This window comes from Strix uralensis, chromosome 3 (assembly GCF_047716275.1).
Source record: "Strix uralensis isolate ZFMK-TIS-50842 chromosome 3, bStrUra1, whole genome shotgun sequence".
In the NCBI taxonomy this organism is placed as follows: Eukaryota; Metazoa; Chordata; class Aves; order Strigiformes; family Strigidae; genus Strix; species Strix uralensis.
The window spans coordinates 52,459,388-52,481,594 of NC_133974.1; the positions used below are offsets into that span (position 1 = coordinate 52,459,388).

At 38.4% G+C, this 22,207-nt stretch overlaps 1 protein-coding gene across 1 annotated transcript in view; it reads left to right on the forward strand.

Annotated features, from left to right (window-relative positions):
* The window catches only part of CDC40 (cell division cycle 40), a 41,684-nt gene that overhangs the window by 1,660 nt on the left and 17,817 nt on the right, over nucleotides 1–22,207 (forward strand). Inside the window, exons 2-4 of the mRNA XM_074862269.1 lie at nucleotides 9,360–9,446; nucleotides 10,980–11,109; nucleotides 20,849–20,932. Of these exons, the coding sequence (XP_074718370.1) occupies nucleotides 9,360–9,446; nucleotides 10,980–11,109; nucleotides 20,849–20,932 (301 nt within the window). The remainder of the gene's footprint in view (nucleotides 1–9,359; nucleotides 9,447–10,979; nucleotides 11,110–20,848; nucleotides 20,933–22,207) is intronic.

Here is a 22,207-nt window from a genome sequence, read left to right on the forward strand (position 1 = left end):
ATTCTCAACTACATCATATCCCCAAGCACTATGTCAACCTGACTCTTAAACACCTCCAGGGATGGGGATTCCACCACTTCCCTGGGCAGCCCATTCCAACACCTAACAACCCGTTCTGTAAAGAAATGCTTCCTAATATCCAGTTTAAACCTTCCCTGGCGCAACTTCAGGCCATTACTTCTTGCCCTTTCGCTTATTACTTGGTTAAAGAGACTCATCCCCAGCTCTCTGCAACCTCTTTTCAAATAATTGTAGAGGGTGATGAGGTCTCCCCTCAGCCTCCTCTTCTCCAGACTAAACAACCCCAGTTCCCTCAGTAGCTCCTCATACGACATGTGCTCCAGACCCTTCACCAGCTTCTTTGGACACGCTCGAGTAATTCAATGTCCTTTTTGTAGTGAGGGGCCCAAAACTGAGCAGAGTAATCGAGGTGTGGCCTCACCAGTGCCGAGTACAGGGGTAAGATCACTTCCCTGTCCCTGCTGGCCACGCTATTTCTGATACAAGCCAGGATACCATTGGCCTTCTTGGCCACCTGGGCACACTGCTGGCTCATGTTCAGCCGGCTGTCAATCAACACCCCCAGGTCCCTCTCTGACTGGCAGCTCTCCAGCCACTCCTCCCCAAGCCTGTAGCGCTGCTGGGGGTTGTTGTGGCCGAACAAGCTATAGGACAAGAGGTAATGGCCTCAAGCTGTGCCAGGGAGGGTTTAGACTGGATATTAGGAAGTATTTCTTTACCGAACGGGTTGTTAGGCGTTGGAATGGGCTGCCCAGGTCAGTGGTGGAGTCCCCATCCCTGGAGGTGTTTAAGAGTCAGGTTGACATAGCGCTTAGGGATATGGTGTAGTTGGGAGCTGTCAGTGCTAGGTTAATGGACTAGATGATCTTCAAGGTCTTTTTCAACCTAGATGATTCTGTGGCTCTGTGAAGTGCAGAACCCAGCATTTGGCCTTATTGAAACTCAGACAGTTGGCCATAGCCCAGCACTCCAGCCTGTCCATATCTCTAAAATGTATTTCTTTATTCTACAGAAATCTGCTGAGCCCTTGCCTCAAAGTGCATCATAGATGCATAAAATCCTAATTCTGTGAAAATAATTTTTCTGTAATTGAAAACTTTACAAATGATTTGTAACTATTTTTTAAAAGTTTGAGGGCATGGCTTTTGTTACACCCTCTTATTACAGTCTGCTTGTTAAAATGAGCCTCTTGCTGATCTTGATGTTAAATTACTCATAATAAATAACATTGAGTTATAATTATTGGTGACTTTAATCCAGTAATACTTCTACTTTAATTTTAAATTGGAAAGCCGACTAGATGAAAGTGCATGTTTCTACTACTATTTTTAGCACCACTAAAGCACTGAAAACGTTATGGTACCTGAGGGAAGACAACAGAGGAAGAAAGTATGTGCTTCTGGTCCCTTCATCCAGAAAAGGATATGTTACAACTGCAAAAAGTTCAGAGAACTTCAGCTGGGCTGAAGAAGGGTCCTGCTTCTGCATGAGGCCACTGAGGAGGCCACAACTGAAAAAGAGATGACAGAGACCTACAAAATCGTTAAACAGCATGGAGATGGGGTTGAATAGTCACTACCTCTTCCAGTAGAGCAATATAAGCTGACTAGTAGAAGATGAGTTCAAAAAAAACAAAAGAATGCAGTTAGTTCTTCATGCAACATGTAATAGGGCTGTTCCCATGCCAGGAAGTACTGTGTATACGAGAAGTTTACACTGTTTCAAGGAGAGTCTGAACAAGTACTTGGAAGAGATCTATTGAAGGAAGAGGTGTCAGTAAATATACAAATTTCTTCAAGCTCACAAAGTGTTTTGACCTGAAAAGATTTGGCTGTTGGAAAGGTGTAGAAGTAGTATCATGCACACTTGCCCCATTCTTACTCTCCCCTAAACATCAAGTTACTGTGAGGCTGATGTTTTCTTTTGTGGGGAGAGTGGATGGGTTAATCAAGATATTTTCTTACTCTAAATACATCATCAGGTAGCAGGCAAGCATGACAGTGTTGTTGATAGAGGCTGTTCCACAAAGGGAAGGGAGCCCACTTGCCAACAGCCAGGGCTAGGAAATGTCTTCCCTCCAGCAGTGGTCATCACAAGGGACAGGACATACGGAATAATTTTGTGGCGTCCTCAGCACTCGCACCATGAGAGTGGAGGTTCAGTACTTCTACTAGTCCATTGAATCATGAGTGAACTTTCATTCAAAGAAAAGTCAGGTCCTGTGGCTTCTGCAAGGATTTGTGTTGATTCATTGACTTGTTGACACAGATGCACTCTTCTCAGCTTCCTGCTGGTAGTTGTGTTTTCTGTATGGAAAAAATAATGTCCCATTCTCCTTTTTGTCTCTAAGATACAGCAGGTTCTTCCACTCATGGCAGAAGCAGAATCCCATCTGACTGTAGTAACTGCACTGGCTAAGCACACACCATCCCCGTGCTTTGGTACTGGTTTTCTATGGATGATTTTCTGCCTTAATCAGCTTTATGGTGAGATTTAAGGCAGTTAAAATCAACAGCAGGTACAATCTTTTTGCCTCTGATGTCTCCTATGAGCCACACATGGCTTCCAGAGGAAGGGAGGTTTATCTCCCTTCCTCCCTCCTGCACAGGAACACCAGTGCTTTCTGCTACTAGTCAGGCCTCACACAGGCAGTGGCTCTTCGTGTCTGTTGCTCCAGCCTACTTTAAGGAGAAATAGAGCCCACCTGAAGTAAGGCCTTAGCTTTTTCTGCTCTGTAAGAGCATCTTGCTGCAGGATGGGTAGCTCCAGCACAGTTGCGATGACTCTGGTTATTGTGGGGTATGAAGCTATTGAGAGCTTGAGGCACTAGGTATAAATTGGCCATAGACATCTCCTCCCCAGCACGGCAGTGCCCATGACACTGGGCTAGGCAGGCTTTTCATCTCTTATGCTCTTAAAGCAATCAGTTTTGTGAACTGGTTAACTACAGTTAACGCAGTGAAAAGAAACCCAGAATATGTTTAATGGAAGTCTGATGATCTAGAGCTCCTTTGCTGTTAGCTACCCAGAAACTGGCTAAGTAAGGTGTGTGTGTTAGTTGTGGCTTTTACGTGTGGAGTGAATTAGGCTAATTGAGCACATAAACTGAAAAAGTCAAATACAGACACTCATTTACTTGGTCCTTAACACCAGTGCCTTATGAATGTTTGTTCAATGTGTTAATGCTGGCTTTGATTTGAAAGTAGAGGCCAGCTTGTGTTTTGAGTCCTGTAACATAGCGCTTTCCTTTTCTCACTGTAAACCTCTTATTGTAGGATTCTTTCTAAGTTATATTTTGCTAGACATTACCAAAACTAATTATAATTAATTTTCCTACAGCTTCTACTAATATAAAAAAATGACCCTAACATTACTCACAACTTACCTTCACCATTGAATTAAAAATGCTGAAGGAAATTCAGGAAACTGCATCTTCTGTGAAGAAACCACTTTCACAGGAAATGTTGCAGCTATAAGCTTTGCTTTTGGAGAGAACATTTACTGTTTGATCTCCACCAGTTCAGGGTGAGACTTGGATGGGAACACATTTTACAACACTTACCTACAGCGTCTCCTTCACTGGTTTTGAGGAGAGGATACTCAACTGGGTTGAAATCACCTAGGCTGGCCTTGCCTGGCCCAGTTCAGGAGCTGGAGGGTTTGTGTTGTCTTTAATGTGGGAAGGGGTTGGAAGTCTGAGGTCTATTTCTCTGTTGAATCTCGTTCACCTTTGGCGCTATGCAGGTGTCCAGAAAAATACTGCTCCGGGGAAGAAACAGACTTCAGTCACATCTCTTAACGTTTTTTAAAACCTAACCCCCACCCAGCAACAGAGAGAGGAAAGTTTCAAAGTCAGTGTGTGAGGGTGCTGTTGCGGTGATACATTAGTGACTTGGGAGGTGTTGCTTGTTAGGAATGTTTTGGTTCCTTTTAATATGGTGGGTTTTCCTGCTTTCTTTGACACAAAATATCTTGTAGAGAATAGATGTTTAGAACTTGTCATCCTGCAAGATGCTGGGAATCTAGCCTAGTATTTAGCATTTAACATATGCTTTTTGTGCTGATTTATTTTTACTCTGTCAAAGCTAGTGGGATGGACATTTACTGTTAAGAGTGAATGGGTAGAATGACTAAAAGCTGGTAACAACCAAATCTTAGTGTTGGGACTTCACCGTAAATGGCATTCATTTCTTAGTAATAATTCTGAAAATCTTTAGAATGAGATAATACTGTGTATTTGACAGCCCAAGTGGTTTATGCAAGAATTGGTAAGTGACAAATTGCTTAAGCCTCTGTGGCTCATGGGATGGGGTCTTAATTTACCGCATTTTAATTTAATGGATAATTAAAACTAATTAAATCTTATGCAAAGCAGCCTGCCCTGTTTAGCTATTTGGCTAATTAGTAATGAATTTACCTGGGGAGAAGGGAACATTGTAGGTTTATTATCTAAAATGTCCAGAAAAAAAACCCATATAGACATCCTAACTCTTTGCTTGCATGATATGAAACTGGAAAATTCTGACCTTTGCTTTGTTCCAGCAAACTTTGTTTAGATGAACACTTGAGATTCAAGTGTCAAATTCTGCTTTGAAATGCATAAACCGCTCTCGTTAAACTTACAGGTAGCCACATATTAGCACAGTAGGGATTACAGAATTTGGCTGAAATTTTAAAATATTGTGGATTAAAAGCATTGTGAGTTGCTTTAACATAAATGACATATTCTTTCTAAGGAACAGAAATGGCATCCAGTGTTGCAGCTCACGCTGCAGCTTGTTTCTTTTATTTAAGCTTTTGCTTTGATGCCTGTTACATGGATTTGGGCTGTGTTTAATTCAAAAATGTTTTTCTCTTGCTTATATGTAAAAGAAAACTTCTAGCAAGCTTTTTTCAGATTTTTTTTTTTTTTAATTACTGAACTATTTTGCATTCTATAAATCAAGTACTTTTCATAGCTGGTAACAGTTTTGTTTTATGGCATTCAGATAGGGTTTTTCTGAAGAAAAACAGGACTGTGGCATGTTTAAGGAATCCATAAGAAGGAAAGCTAATCTGATTTACTGTATTTACAGTCTAAAATCACTTCTATTTCCTGTGTTCTTTCCTATGCTGACTTCTAACTGACCAAAGAGCCTGTATGGTAGGACTAAAGGAGCACACCTTGGTAGGAGCTAGACATTTCGTGGTCTCTGGGGAGTTATAATGAAGCACCTGCTTCTCTGCATCGAAAGCTTCTTTCTGTCTCAAGGTCAATCCCTTAGGAAATGCTAATACTCCAGAGTACAGCTGAGTGCCATTCCCCTATGGTAGTGTGATGCTGTGTTGTACGATAAAAGAGGCAAAATGAGACCATTTAAGTATCAAAGAATTTTTTTACCTAATCAGATCATATCTGAAGTGTAAATTGACCTGATACTGCAAGTAAGCAGACATCACATCTATTTAAAAAACAAACAAAAAAAACCCAGCCAGCTCACCAAGTAGTTTGGTGATAAGACACCATCTGCTTCTTTTTTGCATCTGTCTGGACAGACAGTCATTTAACCTGTCTACCAAACTTCAGCAGATCTATAGACTGAGCAATTTCAGTATTTGACTGTCCTTGTTTCTGCTAAGTTGTACAGTCTGAATCTTTTCTAGGCTAAATTAAATTGTTCAATTTTTCCATACATGTCATATTTTCTTAGACCTCTGATCATACTTGATTTTCTCTTTTGGACCCTGTTCAGTAGCATGTCTTACCTGATATGCAGTTCCCAACATGGCCACTGTATTTCAGTTGGGCACTTGTTACCAGTGCTAAGAAAAGCAGAGAGGTGACACCTAGGGCTGAAGTTTGCAGCTCCATTGTATTATGTCTTCCAGGAAAGTCATATTCAGTAAAACATAACTTCCTAAAACCTTAATTCTTTTCCAGGTTATATGGAGTGTACCACTTTAATGATACTACGGCATGCCATAAAGCTCACATTTATACAGTTTCCGAGTTGTAGCAAACATGAGCTGCTTCTCTGCCAGACCTACAGCTGAACTTCTAGCTTTCTCTGGAAGAACACTGTATCTGTTTAAACTGACAGCTTCTTGACCCCTGCTTTTTATGATTCCTGTGTCTTTGTGAGTGGGAAGTGACCTAGGGTAATACTTTGCCCATCACTGAATTCACAGATGCCCTCCTCTTTTAGCCTAGCTACCGATAGTCTTCCATCCCACAGATCCACTTGTGTCATGCTTGGAGCATAAGCTACATGAAGAATTGCTCACCTTAGGCTTTTAGATAAATCAAGATGTGTCGTGTGTGACCAGAGAAAAAACTGCAGCACAGCAGAGGGACGTGATCCCTTAGATTACCCTATCTCAGTCACAGCTCTGCCAGGCTGCTGCTCCTGTGATCCCTCCCCTGTTCGCTGTAGCTATGGCGAATGCATTTAGAGTGCATGAGGTAAGTTCTGTTGGCTGTTGCCAGCATAAAGGAACAGAGTTGTAATACCTGTACGTTTACTTTTTTCACTTTCTGGGTCTTAGATGAGTTCTGCTTGAAATGGTCTTCTGGTGATGCATGCAGTTGTACCCAGTGATCTTCACCATGTGCAGAGGTTGCTGATGAGTTATTTCCTCTCATTAAAAAAACCCCAACAAACCAAAACAAAACTCCCCAATGCAGATAGCTTGCCAGTTTGTGAAATTGATGGACTAGGTTAATATTTGTAATGTTTCTGCTACTACCAGTCTCATAACACTGTAAAAAATGGCATTTATCGGATGTTGACCAAAGCATAAGTTTTCTGCTGCAATTTGAACTCTTGCTGTAGACTAACATTTCAGAATATGTTGCATCAATACTTTGTTTTCCTATCAAGATTTCAATTCTTTAAAATACTGAGAAGGTAAAGTGATGAGCTGGGACACGTTCAAATTATTATATAGTTTAAAGCGAAATGGCATAGTGAAAAGATAAACATTATGTGCTTCAGCAACATACTAACAGATCGTCATTTGATGCCCAAATATATGAAAGCATGAATAAGGCTGGCAGTCTTGGGGAGCGTAGCGCTGATAAATATAACATGTGCTTCAATTTCAAGGCTCAGTGGTTTTCACACAGAAAGACTATGCCTGTGGTGGTCTAGGAGTGAACATATTGTGTGGCTTCCAAGTGATTCAGCACTGGTCTACCAGCAGTGAAGTAGAACCAGAATTGCTATAATCGTCCACCAGAGGATCAGCTTTCATGGCACAAGCTGTTTCTTTTCTCAATTACCAAGTGGCATGTAATAGGACTTAACAGGGAGAAAAGAGGAGGAAAAATAGCAGAACTGAAAAATTCTTGATACTTTTGGAAAGCTGGGTTTTTCTCACTTTCTCAGTTTAAAGAGCAGGAAAAAACCTGTGTCTTAATTTCAAGTAAACTGATAACTGTTCAAATGTCACTGACAGTTGATCAGCTAAATTTCACCATTTTAACAATTATATTAATTTTTATTTTCTCATAAGGTTGGTTAATGTGAAGTCTAGCTGGCAGAGCAAGCTCTATGATGTGACTTGAAAAAGTTGTCTGTGGAAAATGTCTTCAGGTCAGGGAGCTGTGAAAGGCGATATAATTGTGTAGGTAATACAGGTTAGGAAACAGTTTTGATATGCTCCTGTTCTAACTGTTATTGAATGACTGGATTAGGCCTGCTGTAGTCTTCCCAGGCAAGTTCACGATGTATGAAAGTCAGGGCTGTGAATGTACCGGTAGCCGTTGTCATTCAAGCCCAGTGAATTGGAAAGGTCGTGTGATGAGAGAAATGAGGTCAGGCTGAGAATTGGCAGTGCTAAGGGCTCAAGCAAGAGCAGTGCAATGGCTGGACCTGCCTGTTAAAATAATTGATACACAGTGAGAGTAAAGCTTTCTAGTTGACCTTAACAATTCCACTAAGACAGTGGTCTTAGTAGAAAAACAATTGATGGGATTGCTGATGTCACTCTTTTTTTAAAAAAAAAAAAACAACCACACTTTTGTTTTATTGAGAACTTTTAACCAAATATAATCAGGTAACAAGCCAAAATCTTTAGGTACTGTTTTTCTTTTCTGTGTTCTGGAAAACCAGGTTTTAAAACCTTTTAAGTCTTGCATGCCTAAGCAAATTTGTTTGTAATTGACCTGCTGTTGAATTGGGGAGAAAAAAAGCTTCTGGGCACAGCATGTCAGAGCTAGCAATATTAAATAAGAACATGTCATTTTCCTCTTTCAAGATACTATGATACAAAACAAGACTGAGTTTATTCAAGGTAATTTTCTATTAATGAAGTGACTGCTAAAATTCGATCCTCTGTTGTGCTGCTTCCTTCTATGAGTTGCAGATGCTTTTGGATCCTGTTGGTAGGTGAGCACTGATGCTAAGATAGCTTTTTCAGTGTAATTACTAGGGATATTCTCAATATACTAGCCCATTGTAAATCCCTCTCAAATGCACTTATTCTAGAGTAAAGATGCAGGAAGCAATACCAGTAACAATACTGCAAAATAATGTTCTTCATTAACTGCACCCTTAATGGGGGGGGAGGAGGTAGTGTCAATTTAGGATCAGTGTAAACGAGCCTTTGTAGAGCTCTGTAAAACCAGGTCTTTTTGAGCACTGCCACCTAATCAGCCTTTTTCTTTCCCATCTTCTTTGTCTTCTCCTTCAGCTGTGTGTGCCCATCCGAGTTTTTCCCTTTGAGTTGCTTGAGAAGTTATTCTTTTGTTTAGCCCTTCTTTCTTGTCCCTTCATCTAGCGAGTTAAATTTTTGTCACAACAGGTTTGGAAAGGTGTTTAAATACTGAAGCTGAGTTAAGTTTATACCTTTTGGTAAAAACTTGGAGATAAGGGATTGTTGGATTCTCTGAAACTCATTGTTATGTTTGCTGATGTCTAATATTTTTTTCCCAACTATCTTTCAAAACAGTTACTTGTGACTTTTGCCTTCTACCTTTTGTAGAACTCTGGTTTTCATGATTTTATATTAAATTGGTGACCATTTTAATTGGGTCTTCTTTACAAGGTCTGGTTTTCAAACATCCTCAAAAAAAAAAAAGCTTGCCTATAGTCTTGCTAGTGTTTTTGAAATGTGTGCATTTAAAGTCTTTAAAAAAGTAATAATAAACATGCAAAATTCTGCATGTATCTCAGACAAACTTCTCGGTGAGGGCCTGACATTGGTTATACAATCGGTATTTTGGCCAAGCTACTCTTCTCCTTTCACAGTGCTGAAAGAGTCTGTTTGAACTACAGCCCTAATTAGGTGTGGAGTAATGTAATATATTTAAAAGTCTGTATGTGAAAAATGGTTTATTAATATGTCTCTTATTTCAGGAAGATGTGGAAACAGGGGTCCACCTTGATCCTGCTATCAAGGAAGTTCAATACAATCCGACTTATGATACCATGTTTGCACCTGAGGTAAGAAGCAGTATCTTTAGAGCAGAAATGCCTTTGACTTAAAGGGCAGAAGTTCTACAGATCTTGTGTGAAATTCATATAAGACATATCTTCTTTGGATGCTTGCTGTATTTTGGGATCTAGTTTGGGCAAACTGGAAAAAGATTCTACACGGGTATGTTGGTATTTTTAATGCTTGAATTTTAATGTTCTGCATAAAGCTGTTCTAAGAAGAATCTTAAAGTGTTTATCAGAATTATAGCTACAGAAATTAAAAATCAAGCTAGGAAATAGCATTATAAAGATGAGTAAAACATGAACTGCATTAAAGTAGTCTCTTACTATTTTCACATTTTTGCTACTTATTGTGCTACTTAGAGCAAGATGACTGGGTGTAAGTCTTGCGGATATGTGGCTTTTAAGAGGAAGACTTAAAATTAAAATCCAAGTACTTTCAGTATAACTATTCACATCAGTGTTAAGTGTTATAGTAACTTAGCTATGCTAAATGTGTACAGTGAAAAATCGTTTTAGACTGAATTTGGACTGCCTGGTGTTATGTGAACCACCTTCTATTTTATTCTAACTGACAGGCTATCTGAAAGATGAAAATAGCTGTTCAAGCATTTAACTTTTTTCAGTATTTAACTTTGTACAGTTTGCCTTCTGTTAGACCAGGGGTTAGCATTCTAGGTAGACAAAGGCTGCACCAGTCTGAAATTTCTACATTATTTATGCTTTATGTTTAGAATACCTTTTGTGGAACCACATAAGTTGGCCTTTTCATAACAAGGTTGCATTTTGCAACATACCAAAGCCATGAGGCACATGAGAAAAAATACTGATTTAAACTTACCACTTACCTTGTGTAAGTGTTTTAGTTAGAGAAGCCGAATGTGGGACAGTTTCAGGTGTTTGCAAATATGGCTGACAAGCATAGGCGTTACAATTAAATTTAGTTTGATATTAGTCTCAGTGTATTGCATTTGTTTGTATTCAGTGTTCTTTTCCCTAACCATGGTATGGTCAGGAAGACTGGCATTTGTCATCTTGCCAGAAGAAAAGTGAGGCAGGGTTTCATACGTGTATTAACTGGAATAATACAGCAAGTCCCCAGTTGCTTTTTAAATGCACTAAAGTATTGTTGGGAGTGTAATTTCCATATTAAGTACGTGAGTTTAGTAGGACCCGGTATCTCTTTCTTAATATCTCCCCCTTACAGGGCACAGTATGCCGTGGTTTTGTTTTCTGAATATTGGTACTGATCACATACTGAATGGCAACGTTTTGTGTCAAGTAGTTGATATTAATTTGTCCTCTGTACCAGTCATACAGGCTAGAAAGTTCAATCATGAAACAAGCTGTTCAAAGCAATTGTGTGAGCAATTACTGTGTAAAATGATAGGCTAAGAAGCTTATTCAGTAGTCATAAAGAAGTGATTTTTGCATTAGTTTTTGAAAGACAAGGGTTTTTTTCCTGGGTTTTTTCCTGAAAAAGTACACACACATAACATTAGTAATTCTTATATACTTTTTTTAACATTATTGATGTAGTTTGGACCAGAAAACCCATTTAGGACTCAACAAATGGCTGCACCTAGAAATATGCTTTCTGGATATGCAGAACCAGCTCACATCAATGATTTCATGTTTGAACAACAAAGAAGAACATTTGCAACCTATGGTAAGTCCTTAACAGTGGAATTCACCTCCAACTTTATTATGCCCAGGTTGGACAAATAAGTTGTTCTCCATAGAAGTTAATAGGGCTGCAAGTTCTGTAAATTGCTTTTTAACAGACTTACTAAAATGGGGAAAGGTCTTTGAATGAGAATCCATATGGCTGGAGATCATAGTATTTATTTGGGAAATTTCATTTTGTAATTCCCTTTGAAACTGTAATCAAGTGTATGACCTCCTACCAAACCTTTCTTAATTAATCCTTCCATTAGTTGCATTGGTGTAAAGAAAACAAGTTAAAATTTCACACTTTTAATATGACAAATAACTGTAGATCTGTTATACAAATAGATTCTTTCATGTGATTCCACCTAAAGATAGCTCTCAAAACCAAAAGGAAGCCTTACTGAGTTGTCAGGTTCTTCAGAGTGGTTGCCTGCAGATACAAGTTGAATGAACAGGAATCGAAGAGTCGGAATACATTACTAAAATATTCTTCACAAAGACAGACCCAAAGAACTGTTTGGTGGTGGCCATTATAGCTGCTGATTTCTTCTCTCAAAAGAACCGTTTCACTTGTAAATAATTGCATTTGAAAAATAAAACATTTGAGTTTTGGAGAGGCTTGAGTTTCAAATAGACTTTTTATGGATTGTAAGAAAAATTTTTTTTTAATAGGGATAATGTGGAAAGGCTATGGATTCTCAGCATCCTTTCTGACACATTTGAAAGAACAAAACTGCCGTGTATTTACACATAACAACAGTTAATTTTTCTTCTGTGTTTCATTGTAAGCTTTCATTTCTGTTTTAAACTTGGCTGCAAGTGCTTGTCTTGCAAATATGAATCTTTGTTTTCATATGAAGTATACTTTATATTCTTCAAATTCAGTCTGTTAGGCAAGTTCTGATACTTCCTATGTAAACTTAGTGTCACAACACTCAACTTTTTGCACAACAGACTTGCGTCTTTCTTTATTCGTATTTATATTCATAATGCTACTCCCTGCAAACTGTTATGCATCATAATCACCTCCCTACACACAAGTCCCCTTAAATTCATTAGGGCTTTATGCATGTATGAATTCACTTACTGCATTCCGTGATGGATGAGATTGGGCCTTTATTGCTAACATCTGTGGGAGCCATGTATTACAGTGAAACCTGGAAGAAAGAATTACCTAAAATCAGACTATAACATCCTCAGTTTCTCTTTGTATTTGCATTTTATTAGAGGTTTTCCTGTAAATGTTAAAAATTTGAATATATTTAAGACTTTTTTTTTATTTTACACGGTTTTAGCTAATAGGTACTTTTCACTGAGTTGTTCGGATGTGGAATATAAGCAAAATGCCAATATTAAGAAATGGATGTCTAGTTGCATAGCATAACTCTAACTAGCTTGGCTGCAATTTTGATGTTAGAACTTGACAGACAATGCAGGTAGGAGCCTATTCAGGATCTGAAGAGACAGATTTTTTTCTGTGAAATTAAATGTTGCATTGTGTGGGTTGTGCATTTTTGTGTGTGTAAAACAGATATTGGAAAAAAGGGTCTGGAGGCATACAGTGTTTGGTTTGGGGCTTTTTTTGTTTGTGAAGTTTAGTTTGGGGGAAGATAGAACTATTGAGTCTACTCAAAGCTCCTGCTATTTGTTTATATCATCAGTGTACAGCAACTGCCTTGAAAGCTGTATTACAAGAGAGTATAAAAATATATTTTTAAGACTGACAACTGGCAACTGTGCAACTATCATATTCAGCTTTCTAGGAATGTTCAATAGATAATGATCTGGGTATGCTGAAAATGGAGCTATGAAAAGGCTGAGATACAGGCAGTTTAAACTATAAGAACAAGCACTGAGAAGCTGAAGTTCAAGCTAGAAGATGCAGTAAATGAGCATGATACACCTGGCTCAGTAGAAGGTCTATTAAAAACTGCACTCCTTTAAGTTGTCAAAAAGTTGTCTATTAAAAAATTCAATAATGGGTAATAAATATCTTCTTGGAAAAGACCAAGTATAAAAACACAAGTATAATTGCTAGGCATGAACGTAAGTCTTACATGTTTTTAATAACATACTGGAAGAACAGAGAGTAAACTTCTCAAAAGCTGCAGGTCTTGAGACCTCTGGCCTCTCTTAGGCTGTTTATCACCATTGTGCTAAGGCAGGAGGTCTCAAACAAATCTGCAGTGGCTGTAAATGAATGATGTCTCTCTATTTATTAATTTTCAGTGAATTTGTTGGGTTTGTTTCATTTGTTTTTGTCAAATTTGTCCAGCTGCTTCTTGAACCCATATAATTTTTCTGTGTACGTAGTAACCTATTGGAGGCAGTTCTGCAGCTTACCAGCACCTTGTGTGAGGAAGTACCTCTGTTTTAAACTTGTGGAACTTAACAGCCTTCTAGTTTGACTTGATATCCCCTAGTCCCTAGTTGGAAGACACAATGAGCACTCATTTCTTATTCACCATTTCTGTGTCATTCCTTATTTTATAGATCTTGGACATAATTTCATTTCAGTCTGCTTTTTTTCTACCTGAAAAGATCTGGTCAGTCTTCTTGTTCCTCTGTTGCAGCCTTTCAATGCCTATGGCTGTGCTTGTTTCTCTTCTGTGCCTCTGCTACTTTCACGGTATTGGTCCCGAGATGAACAGCAAAGCTGTGCACAGCATTTAACATGCATTCTCACTGTGGCTTAATAAAGTGAGAGGCTTTTCCCCTTCAGTTTTTAAGAATTCTTAACATTGCATTTTTCTCTATGACTTTGAGTAACTTTGTAAAAGCTACTTGCTCCCTTTTTCAAGACTGTTTGTCAATACGTTGAACAGCGCCAGCCTGAGCATGGATCTGCCAGCAACTTTCCTGTGCTGTGGAAACTGACCATTTATTGCCAGTGTTTTAATAACTTTTAATCAATTGACTATGTAAAGACCTGTGGATTTTTCTATATTGTCTTTGACACACCCTGTAATCAGTCTAACTCAGTTTCGTAGAAGTATCCAACAATCAGCCAAGTTTTGCTCATTCACACGATTGTCACTTCAGAAATATTCTGGAGGTTTTGTCGTTGTAATTTACCTGTACAGAAAGCTGTGTTGTCTGCTCTGCTGCAATATATAATGCTCATCCAAGTGCCTACTTGTTGTTTTCTTTATTACAGTTTCTACTGCTTGAAACTTCTAACCATACAAATACCTGGCTGGTTGACCTGTAGTTCCCCAGACCTCCTCTGAAGCATCTTTTGAAAGTTGGCATCGTATTTGATATGTTACATTTCTGTCATATTGAGGTGATACTAGGCAAGATGTTTTACACTGTGGTTCAGCTTTAGATCTCTTGGATGACTACCATCTGGTCCCAGTGTTTTGTTACCACTTATTTGACTCTTTAGCCTTATGACATTTCACTTTGAGGTAGATATTTTGTCATGTTATGCATAAAGAAAGGTTCTGGCACAGGAGCCTACCCAAGCTTCTCCATAATGAACATGAGTTTAAAAAAACCTCACTGATGTTCTCTTTTCATTCCTTGATCATCTGCTGGCCTACATGCTCTCTGGTATGCTTTCTGTCCCTGCAGTTTTTGACAAAGGACAAGTGTTAGTTTTTATACCTTATGTGACTTGCTTCTTGCTTTTGGAGGGGGAAGCTGCCTTACTGTAGTGTTTACTTTGTCGACTGGAGTTTGGTTCTTCATATTTTTCATATTTGGATGCAACTTCAGCTCTCTGAAGAATAGTTCCTTATTTCTAATAGTTTCTCTTTACATATTGTTCAGCTGTGCTCACTTCCTTCTGGTCTCTTTAAAGTCTTCTTTTAATAGCCCCCAGGCATTAGTTCTTTTTCTCCTACATGCTGTCTCTGAAGTGTCCCTGCATTTGGAAGAGGCTTTACCCTTTGGTGCTCACTTTCTGTTCCTTTCTAAAATTTTCTTTACTTAATATAGCCCTCCTGTTTTGAGATTTGAAATCAGTTTAGTAAATGTTTTTATGGCTTTCTCTGCTTCCTCAACAATGTTGATTTGTACTGCATTATGGTCATTGTTAAAATGTGTACCCTTAGAAGAAATGTCTTAAAATCAAGTTTCCTGCACTGCTCAATTGGCTTTTTTTCATGTGAATCTCTAACATGACTGCTTCATGGTAGAAGTACATTGTGTAAAAATACTGTTTTCATCACATCTTGGTGTGAAATCGGCACAGTGTACCACAAGGAGGTGACTAAAATATGTCATCATTACTGTGCTTCTTTCCCTAGCACCTGTTTAGTCTCTGTTACCATTTCATAGTTATTGCATCTTCTGGCTGAACAGTCAGTAAGTGAGTCCTGGGAACTGTACTCTCCACTACTTAAACGTGGAATTTCAATCCAAAGGATCCTTTAATGCTTGTTAACGCTATTAACTTGTTAATCTGATTTGTCTTTAAGCTTTCTGTAGCATAGAGCATATTTTTGCCCACTGGTATGACCATCTTATTTCTGTATTCTTTCTACTTGGTAAAGAGTGTATTCTATCAAATTATGTCAGTATTATCCTACCAATTATGTTAGTTTATGAATGTAAAACAAGATATTCCAATTTCACTATGTATTATTTTTAGCCTCTGCCATTTTGTATGCATGCTTGGGTTTTCCATTTCTCTGCCCTCAGTTCAAATAGGATTCTGTGCTTATTGCTATCTGAGGTTTCAGATTTCTGTGCTACCTTTTACTTAAGGATATGGCTTTTTTAAGATTGTATGTCATTCCAAATTACTTATTTTTCTTTAACTATTGTCTATCCCCAACTATTTCATCAAAAAGCACTCTTTGAACCTTATCAGCACCAGCAACTTTTAAAATCTAGATGAGACCTTCTCATCTCAGTAAGGCTCCCTTCATTCCAGGAGTTTGGAGAGGTGAAGTTGATACAGTCAGTAGGGATGTTTTCCACATTAGGGTTAAGATCTGCAGCTTCTCTTTGCAGCAAATAACCTCTTGAGAATGAGCTGCCCTTCCAGGATGTATTTTTTACAAATTCAAAAATACCGTAGTTTAATTGAGTCACTTTTAGTACTGTCCCTCAGTTCATAGAAAACTGAGGAAGAGCATGCCAAATGCAAACCTCAGATCTCTGACCCATAACCAGACCTCAGCTTTATCAAGAATGTCCCTGTTATACCAGCATGTGGAAGCAGTCAGGTACCTGATGCTGTCTTTATTCTTTAGGATACAAAGCATTGTACTTCAGGCATATAAAAGACAAATGAAAAAGCCAAATCTGACTGCTGTAGTTGATCTCCCTTTTTCTTTTTTTGCTTAAACATTGGATTCTTAAGCTGTCATTTCACTCCTGACACCAAAGAGGTTGTGAGCTCTTGTTACTGTGAATGCAAACCTGCTTGTCCTCTCTTTCAGACTCCCCAGAAGGAGTCAGGGGTTATTCAGGTCTTGTATCCACAGACAACAGCTTGAAACCAGTGATCTGCTCAGATCTCTTGAGTCAGAATTGCTTCAGGGTCATTCCTATTTTTATACTATTTTGAATGGTTTTAAAATCTACATAAATATTGTAGGTTTTTTTCATGAGTATAAGAGTTAAGATTTTATTGAAACGGCCCTGAACCTTCTGCGCTGTGAATTTAAACCATTTCTCATATACCCTTCAGCAGCCCTATCAAGCCATGGGTCATGGTTGTCTCTGATGTTTTGCATATTGAAAGTACCTTTGAGTTTATCAGTTTTTCACCTTCTGTCCTTCACCTCTTTTTAGACTGACAAGCATATTTCTTTAGTCTTTTCTAGGCCTTCTCCTCACCCCCAACATTTTATCGTTCGTGTTACTCTCAATTTTTATGTACATTTTTCTTTAAAATACATTGCTTAAAATTGGACACGCCAACCTAGACTAGGCCTTGCCAGTGCTGTTCCGTGTTTTATATAGCTTTTCCTTTGCCATAAATCTCAGATTTCTTTTTTTTCCTTCATTGGTGTCAGATGGACTTAAGTTTATCAACACCATTACCCTTGCAGCCTGTATTTTTTTTCCCTGTACCTAATCAGTTACTGTCTGGGGTTTGGGGGGTTTTTTTGGTATTTGTCGCTCAGCATATCTTTGCTGAAGTGAAATATTTCACACTTGTCTTTGGTGTCAGCTGCAGGTTTTACAGGTATGTGATCCTTTACTGATGGCATAATCCATAAAAGTATTGAATAAAATAGTCCAGGCAGGCCATTTTATAATCTTGTATAAGATCCTCTCCCAGTTTGATGGAAAGCCATTTATAATTACTCTGAGAGTCTGACCTTTTTTTAATTGGTAACCAGTTTTGCATCTGCAGTCATTGGTAATCTACCCTATTTTGAATCCATTGATATAAGGCAATCTTCTTATGTAATTTCAGCTACTAAAGAGAAAACTTTCTCTCTAGAAAAAAACAAATTTCTTTTCATAAGCCGTTATGACATAAATGGCCAAAAGCTTAACTAGCATTATTTTCCAATGTTGTAGTCCTTGAAGCATGGCTAAAAAGACTAGGAAGTCCTAAAATACAAGCATTCGTTTGTTCTTCTGTATCTGTACCTTCAGCCAAAGCAGTCTCTTTTCTTGAAAATTCCCTTTTGAGCATTGTTTTTTTTAAAAAAAGGCAATATACTTTCCTTACTTATGTAGGCATATATAAACTTCCAGTGCGAAGCAGAATTATGGATTTTCTTTTACATGCTGCACACAAGCTATTTATGAGTATGGTAGAGAAATAATTTCATAGCTATTTCAGCATCAGTACTCCTTCTAGAACTGGACTGCCTCATTCATGCAGCATTCAGTATTTTAAAATCTTTCCTTCACAAGATACTAATGTCCTTTTTAATAAGAAACAGTCTTCTGTCCATGAATCTCAAAGCTCTTTATGAGTATTCAGTAACTTGGTTGTAACAGGATTACTTCATCAGTAAGGCTGATATTTTAAGAGCTTAAAATTACTCTGACTTGGAAATAACACTTCTGATTTTTTTCATCTACTCATGTTGCATGCGACACTTACAGTTACTGTTACCTCTTACAGTTGTAGGTGCTTTATTCTCTGATTACTTCGATTCTGTGGAGAGGCCAGTGCAGTCAGCATGGGTTAGTCCAGCTGTATTTTTCTGCATACCTGAGCTACCGTGGGGGTCTCTATGCTGCATTGCACAGTACAGTGTAAACATATTTTAATTAGCTGTCTTTCTGGAGTGCACATTCTAATGCGCACAAGTCTAATTATTTAACCAACCATTTTCAGGTGTACTGAAATTATGGATGTAGGTGGAATTGTACCTTTCCTTGCTAAAAGATGGCGTGAAATATCTACCTCCTAAATAAAACTGAAGGAGACGTAGAAGTCAGGGCACATTATATGGCATACCAGCTGAGTAGGATAAAAGCAAGCTGTCTTTTGCAGCTGCGTTTAGAAGTCACAGCCAGAAAGAAAAGATTCTCTTTCACATATCTACTAGAAAGTAGAAATTGTTCAGAGCTTTTCTATGAGACTGTTGCTGGACCAAGTTCAACCCAGCTATAAGAAGTCTCCGCTTCCACGGGAAGCTGTGCTTGGCCCAGGGGCCCTATTCATTAGAATACTGTCCCTCTTTTACAAGTACCAAGCAAATAGAGTCCCAGAGACTGTGTCAATACAGTTGGAGGACAAGTAAACCACTGTATTGATTTTGACAGAAATCCAAAGTAATATCTCTCTGCTGTTCACAGAAACCTTACAGCTTGGAAGAGAACTTACTGAAATAGTGGCTTAGTAAAAGCAGGCAGTTAAATTAGTGAAAGTCTAATTGCAGTGTCTGATCAATTTGGTTATCCATGGAAGTACAACCTAATAATAGCCTAGAATAAATTTTTGTTCTTCGGTTTAGGTATAGCAGGAATTTATATTTCATAAGAGGGCATTAGTATGTATTTCTCTCCCTGTCATATTCATGGAGCATCTGGGTGTATGTTGTTCCATGACTGGGTCTTAACCAGGTTTGCAGCTCCAGAGCTGGTCTGCAGGTGGATTGTTCCATTTGTATGGGAACGCTTGATGTGTTCTTGGAATGGCTTTTCTACTAATTTCAAAAATATTTCTGTTCCAGCATCTTTTTATGAACTGGACTGTCTTCTAGGACAGTAGTCTTTCTGAGAAATGTTTGAGGAGATGATCTTCTTTGGCTATTGGGATAGTGTTGATAGGTTCTCAACTTGTATGCACTCAAGTGCTTTTATAGGCCACTGGTCTCTGGAGTGGACAGGGTAATCTCCCACTGTTCATGGTTGCCTCTGAATCAACAAAAATATAAGAATTAGATTGTATGCTGTAGGATTTCTTCGATTTTGTGTGTGTGATAAGTTTTACCGGTGGTTTAATATCTTGATTGCTTTTTTTTTCTTTCTTTTTCATCCTTGATATGGAGAAATTCTCATTAGGTCCTCAAGGGACATTTTGTCACTTGAATAGTATTTAACAAAAATTGGTGATATGTCCACCAGGGTGCAGTCTTTCCCAAAAAAACCCCATGGTGGTCAGTAACTGTTCAGTGCACCTGTTCCTTGGAAACTAGATGAATTTATTTGTCTATCTTATTCTTGCAAAATCATGCTATCCGCTTCAGGAAAAATGGAGAAAACCTGTAAGATATGCCTATTAAAATGAGAACCTCAGTATCAAAAACTGTACATATCCTGAATATCTATGAAATGCTGGTACATTTAATAAATTATTTATAAGAGTAAATGCAGCAGATTTGGGGTTTTTTTAATGAGGCTCAATAGCTGTAATCAGCAAATGAAGATGTGAATACCTAATTCTTTTAAAAATTAAAGGCCATTGCTGCTGCCTCTGATAACATCCATGTTGGCCAAAGCAACTGCTTTCAAGTTGAAGGAACAAGCTTTCACAACTCTGTCAGGAGGAGGATGAAATAATTTCTGCTGCGGGGACAGAATACGCACAAAGCCCTGGAAAACTTCATTTGCTTTCTTTTTCTCCCCATCTCTGTCCTCTTCCTTCCAGCTGCCGCCATCCCCGGGACTGCCAGAGCTGAGTAGCACACTCTGACCCAGCAGAGGTAGTGGACAGGGCAGGGGACTGCGGGGCCAGAGGCTGCTGCTGAAGCTGGAGGGTTCTCTGTGTGCAGCAGCAATGGGCTGGTTTCAGTGTGACATACTGGCTTCGCAAACCAAGGAACAGTGCCCTGAACTAAAGGACCATCTGTTTAAAATCATGTGTCACTGCCATAAGATTTTGAGCTGGTCTTTTCCTTACGCTGTGTTACAAGAAGAGGTTGCTGTGGCGTTTCAGAATCCAGTGTTTGCATTACAGCAAACTGGTCTGAATTCAGTGTTGACCTTGCTTGGAGCAGGGTGTTGGGCCAGGGGCCTCCTGAGGTTCCTTCCCACCAGAAAGATTCTGTGATTTTACTTCCTATGACTATCCTCCCATTGTGTCTTAGGTTAACTGTTGCCTATTTTATTTATTTCCTTCTCTATCTTGTGCAAATCTAAGCATTCTGGCGGCAATGCATACTCAAGGGCCTCATGGTAATAATTTGTAATAATACTCAGACCAAGTGAAAAGTGGATGGGATTTCAAAGTATCAAACCTTCCTCATCCCTAGATCCTTGAGAGCCAACAGGAAAAAATTACTTCAGGGCCAGGGGGGCGGGCAAAGAATTAAGTTGTACAAAACTAAAAAGCTTGACTTAACAGTATTTCATTTCTCGCCTTGTTCTAGGTTATGCTTTAGATCCATCTATAGATAACCCTGAAGTTGCTACCAAATATATTGGTTCTGTAGAAGAAGCTGAAAAAAATCAAGGTAATTAATTCAAAGTCTCATATAGATGGCTTGCAATTGATGACTGTTTCCATTTCTTCTTTACTAAGAAATGGAATAGGTATGGGAAAAGGAAGGAATTATGAGAGACTTACCCATGTCCAAAGACACAACGAAGAAAGGTGTGTGGCAATTGTAATGTGAAGAGAGATTAGAGTGCTTTGTTCTCTTGAAGTAGCAAATATTTCAGGCTATCATGTCAAATTTCAAATTAGGATTTGCAGTTGGAACCTAGCATGTGCCGTTGCATGAATAGAATTGATCTGTATATTTGAAACAGCTTTTTGGTCCTCTTAAATTCTGTCTTAGCTAAAATTGTCATGTGTCTGCATTAGGATACCTATATGTTGGGCTAATGACCTTAACTGTGCTACTCAGTAGCAAACTGATCACCCTGTATACAACCTCTAGCACTTCTGTTGGGAATTGCATGTTATCTCTGCTTAGCAGAGTTAAGCTGTTTGCGTTATTTGGAAGAGAAAAACCATTGGAAAGTTGCCAAATGGTAAAGGCATAGTGTGCTGCTGGGAGAATTCACTACTGGAGACATGGGGTTTGCAATTAATACTTTGATACAAGATATTTAACACTCAAACTGACTTGTTTGCATTGAAAAATTGTACCTGTGTAAACTTTAGAGATACGCTTTCCCTTGCGTGTCTTTTTCTAGTATCTTATTCGCATGTGTATGCAAAGGTTCTTTATTTCTCTGTCTTCTTCCACAGAATATATCCAAGGTTATTTCACTCTTTCCCTCTAAAGTAAGATAAAGAAAATAGACTTATTTTGGTAAAGCAGCTACAGACATTAGACAGAAATGGCTAAGATTAAATAATTCCAAAAATAAAAAAATACCATTTTCATAATGGAATTATTTTAGGAAAACTCTTGATTAATGTACAATTCCTTCATATGATCATTACTTCAATTTTTACATCACCTATTTCCCCTTGTTTATACAAAGCTCTTTGGCTCCTTTGCACTAGATGAGTCTTACTGATCTGTAGGGAAACTTTGATTGAAAATTGCTCATAAATGTATATACAACCTTTGGAAAAACTTTCTCAAGTCATTACTTTAACATCTTTTAATTTATTCTTTTTTTCCTCGCATATCTATATTGTTTAATGGTTTTGATAAATGAAATTCTGAGGGCACAGCATTTGTGAAAAGCTAGCATTTATATGGAAGAACAAGATATGGTTGGAAGTAGATAACCATGTCAATGAGGACAGACTTTTTAACAGGGCCTGTAGC